Here is a 5,000-nt window from a genome sequence, read left to right as displayed (position 1 = left end):
CTGGCGATAAACAAAGGGGAGTCCGTGTGAGAATAACGCAGTAGTATAAGGTTACGCTTGTTTATATTCACAGGTCTCAATTAATAATACGTTGACCACGAGTTCAACAATTATTACAGGGATACGATAGACAACATAAAAAAATGTTTCATTATCGCTTAAACTGTTAAAAAAAACATTTAAATATAACAATAATATTCTCTAAAAAATGTAGTCTTGCTGTTTTGAAATAAGGTTTGGAATTTTGTTTTCTAAATAACTTAATTCAAAACAAAAGTTTAATTATAGTGTTTTTTACTTGTTAGTCGCATATTTACCGCATTATAATGTGTGTTATAATAGGCAAACCATACATTAGTAAAATTCAATCTGCCTTCGCACATAGAAGGAATGGGTCAATTAGGTGCTGCGTTTCCTTTGCTTACTTCAGTTAGAGGTCAATTATTTAAGTAATAGCAATCACAAGGCTCCGACTTCAAAGGAATTGCGGAGCTTTCTTACATAATAAAAGTCGTAGTCGCATGGTATTTGCGTTTTGCGTCCTATTTGGTCACGTGGTTCTTTTTCCCGGTTGTTTTGGCATTCATGATATATGAGGCTATTAATAGATGCGTCTGTCGATAAACAAAGGAAAGTTTACGGGTTATAACAACGCAATAGGTTACGCTCTCGCATACAACTCAATGACGTAGTACAGGTCGTAAAATGAGAGATTCGGGAAAAAGTTGACGCTTATTTATATCAAAGACCCATATTATCTATAGGTCAACAATAACTTCAGCGATACGATAGACAAAAAAAAGTTTCATAATTGCTAAACCCGAATATAACAAACAATTTATAATAATAATACGAATGCAATAGCAGAAGGTTAGTAGAAGGTTAAGCTTGTTTATATTCACAGTTCTCAATACATAGACAGTTGGATATGAGTTCATGAATTACTACAGGCATACTATAGGCAACCTCGAAAATGCTTTTTAATCGCTAAAACCGAAAACAACCTAATATATTATATTAAATATATTTATAACAATACATGTCTTTTAAAAATGTAGTCGGCGTATACGCTGACTTTGAAATAAAGTTAGCAATTTACTTTTCTAAATAATTAAATACAATTAAACAAAAGTTTAACTATTGTGTTGTGTTTTTCACTTGTAAGCTGCATATTCACCGCATGAAATGTGTGTTAGCATTGTCAAACCACACATTAGTGTGAGTAAAATAAAAAATATACTACGGGAGAGCACTCCATATGTGTCCTCATATGCCTTGTTATGAGTATCTTTCTTCACTATCGAAATATATCGTATGTTTATATTTGATTTAAACGCAGTTTTCTTTCGACACATTTAAATCACACGTCAATAGCGCCGTCATGCGAAAATGGATCTTATGCGTTTCGGCAAGCGTTTGTTAAACCCAACATGTGCTTTTGCACAGTCAGGCCATAGGCGATGCTGTTCGCTTTAAAATCACTCAATATGTTATGTTTCTCCTTACCAGAAGGAGTGATAGCTGAGTGGGCTATTTATATGATGGGCGCATATGGAATAAGACCCATTTTCACATGACGAGGGTCATTACAAATCTCATTGCGAATTGAAAATGCCACATTTAAGAACAATGCTTTTTGATACAAAATTGAATTGAAAATAGCAAACTTGTTAATAATGGCAGCCTATCCACACATTAAGGAATGATTTCCAGACGTGCTGACCAAGTACGGCAAACATTGTGGTATGATAATTAAACGGTTTTCTCTTATCGTGACACTATACTATTTCGCTAATGATTGTTTTCTCATCTTGGAGGCGAAAGTGAAATTCTGCGAGATGGATTGTAACGCGTAATTGTAACAGGGCCACAATTTGTGTCGTTTGAGCATACAGAGAGTAGTCCGGAATTCCTTACACTGAACAGTGCTACATCCTTTGAATTGAGCACATACGCAGTGATGTAGCAAAAATTCAGAGGTTGTATCTCGAATCAGCTTATTAAAGATTCGAAAATATTCATGCGTGTCTGTTGGCGTTATGTAAAAGTCACTAAGATGAAAACTGAAACAGCTACGCCTAAAAGCGCATGAGTGCTCTATACCTATGTTTATGTTAGCGTTGTTGACACCGTGTGAACTGCTCGGGTAATAAGTAAAGCATAAACAGCAATGTTTATATACTTTTATTCCTCCATATACAAGATACGAAGATTGTTGTATATTTTGAATTTGTATATGGTGTCAAAAATCAAAAGTTTTGTACACGGAACTTTCATTATGAATTTATATTCTTGGTGAGATAGTCATTTGATATAAGAAAAAAATATTCCTTTAATATGGTGACTGCAAATTTTCTTTATATTAAGTTATCATTACCATTTTCATCATACTTTCTATGCTTTCAGAACTTCCAAAAAGCATGTTGTTTTTATTTTGTCTTAGTTATTTCTATGAAATAATAAGGATGATAAAAAGTGCACACAAAACTCGACCCGTGCGCTATGACACACACTTTATAAAGTTGAATGGCGTGTGTTCATTTCAAACTTGCGATTGATTTTCAAAAATGAATTGCGTGTTAAATTATGCAATAGCGAACATCTTCAGTGCCTTCAGCGCTTTGATTTAAAAGTGTTGTTATTGCAACTTTCATAAATGTACAATTAGAATTGTTAAGATAATGTGTCGTGTCCGTGACTGGATAAGTTTTACGGAATGGTAAGACTTATGACCCAGTGATCGGTCACAACCAAGAACATACGAATGCACAATTATTATTTGGAGTGCGGCGGTTTTTATGAACTTATTTTGATATTTTATTTTGCCATGGACGGATTTGGTAATTATTCAAAATGTCTTTTTGTGTATCGTTTCATTATATTTGTGTATTTTTGCAATTTGGTAAAATATATACTTGAAGCACATCTTTCTTTACAAAATTATATATTTTTGTAAGCGTAAAAATGGCTCATTCTGTTCGTTTAATAAATGATGCCAGAACTACACGTCGAGCTAAGTTTTTTCAACACACTGAAAACATTGTTCGAGACCGTATAAGAAAAATACCTTTCAAGGGTAAAAAAACGAAGAAATATTCGGCCCTCAGAATCTATTTCTGTAATATGTATACATTTACTTTACTCAGAACAGCCATTCGGTCGCCATTTTTTAAAATTGAGACTGGCCCTTTGGAGTATTCTTTAAATATTTAATCAATCAATCTTATAATAATATGATTGTTACAAAAACAATGCCTCAGAATACGGTTTGCTCATGGCTTAAGTGAAAGGTGTAACCTTGCACGGCCACCAATCAAGCGTACGATGCGATGGTTCTATATTTTGCTTATATTGTATTGCGATTGATTGTTTCTTAACTTTTTGGTGATAAATTAATATTTCAAATCCATTGTAACAACTTCCTTTTGTATTTAATAATTTCATTTAACCATGCATTGAAAATCTTCTCTGAAAGTTTACATGCCTGGACTTTTATATTTAATGTGTAAATTCGGCTTTAGGTCCTCTTCTTAGTTTTTTTTTAAATGTAATTGGAGTCAAACATTGTCACATTCAAGGGGTCACAGGATATACTCATATTCACTGAAACCGCCCAGATTTTTTTTATTTGGCAAGTAACAGCATATAATTGCCCGCTACTAAGTTTGCTTAAACCATTCCAGTCAAAACGCCACAGGTGTCAAATAATGTTTAAAAATCATTTAGTAAATTGAAATTTCTCGTAAACCGCAATTTTCATGGGTTTGATATATGGTGTGTAATATAATATAGTTTTCCTCTTAGGCCAATAACCAGGCCAATACTTGTATAGTAAACACTGTACAAATCTTATTCTCTGAAACAGAAATGTATCAGTGGTTACATGTTTGGTTTGCGGAATTGTAAGTTGGTCCGCTACTAACTTTGTTCAAACAATGCACATTTGGTCAAAGTTGGCCCCTTCTCCATGTGCAATTTAATTTTATTTATGTTTATTGCAAAATAAAGCGTGTTTTAATTATGTCTCAGACCACATTAAGTATGTATCATAAAGCGTAAAAAAACTAGACGAAAACTACAGTTATTTCACAAATGTTTCATATGAGGGAATATGGGCTGTATGGTCCTTATGTTATATTGATAATTAATATATTTGATTTAAGGTACTAACTTGCTGGATATTACGCTCAAACAATTCATGATTTGCATCAATGGCTTCCTTGTATATAATGTCTTTTTTAGTTTTTATGAACAACAACATTCGACGGGAACATTCATGTTGTACTGGAATACATTTTACGATATTGAGGTAAAACGTTTATAATACTAAATATGTCAATATAATATGTACATGTATTTTTGATTTCCATTTAGGTGGAAATGCCTTGTGGTAAAACCATCTAATTCTGCTGTTTAGGTGCAACAAAAAACACATCCGTGTTGGCGGAGCGCAAAGTGTGCGTGTGGCGTGGCGGTGCGAGCCGGAAAAAAAGTGTTTATGATCAACAAGTGCGGCGGTCTAAATTTCATGGACTTTACGCAATGTGGCGAAGGAGGCATACTTGAAGTTATCCCGTTAAATACTGGCGAATATCGGGTAACATTTTAGAGATAAACTTATTTAACGATAGTACTTTCTCAAATTAAATTGAGACAATTATAAGCTTCTAGTTTAATCATTTAAGTAAATTGATTATTCCTAAAGCATGTTTAAATAATAGAAATAATCTTTTGATAGTTTTAAGATGTCTGGCTGTTTGTGTCATTTTATTATCTTAAGAAAACGCCTTGTTTTGTATCTGTATGTGTCTTACTTGAATAGTTTAATCCCTCATATACTTTTGTATTTTTTTCGAAAAATTAAAAATGCATTTTTTATTTCCAGATATTGACACCTATCGGTACAAAAATTCAAGTCTCTTTCTATGGACCGAACATTAATATCGAGATTTTCATGGCACCAAAAGATTTTAACAAAACCAGTGGCCTCTGTGGTAGTT

General features: G+C 33.2%; 1 protein-coding gene across 1 annotated transcript in view; it reads left to right on the top strand.

The window, feature by feature from the left end:
• Nucleotides 1-5,000, top strand: part of LOC127871819 (uncharacterized) — a 31,532-nt gene that overhangs the window by 8,357 nt on the left and 18,175 nt on the right. Inside the window, exons 12-14 of the mRNA XM_052415029.1 lie at nt 4,243-4,309; nt 4,418-4,597; nt 4,886-5,000. The exon at nt 4,886-5,000 is cut by the window's right edge and continues 97 nt beyond it. Of these exons, the coding sequence (XP_052270989.1) occupies nt 4,243-4,309; nt 4,418-4,597; nt 4,886-5,000 (362 nt within the window). The remainder of the gene's footprint in view (nt 1-4,242; nt 4,310-4,417; nt 4,598-4,885) is intronic.

The sequence above is a fragment of the Dreissena polymorpha genome, chromosome 3, assembly GCF_020536995.1.
Source record: "Dreissena polymorpha isolate Duluth1 chromosome 3, UMN_Dpol_1.0, whole genome shotgun sequence".
Lineage (NCBI taxonomy): Eukaryota > Metazoa > Mollusca > Bivalvia > Myida > Dreissenidae > Dreissena > Dreissena polymorpha.
The sequence above is the reverse complement of the archived record's forward strand: the minus strand, read 5'-3'. Positions and strand labels throughout refer to the sequence as shown.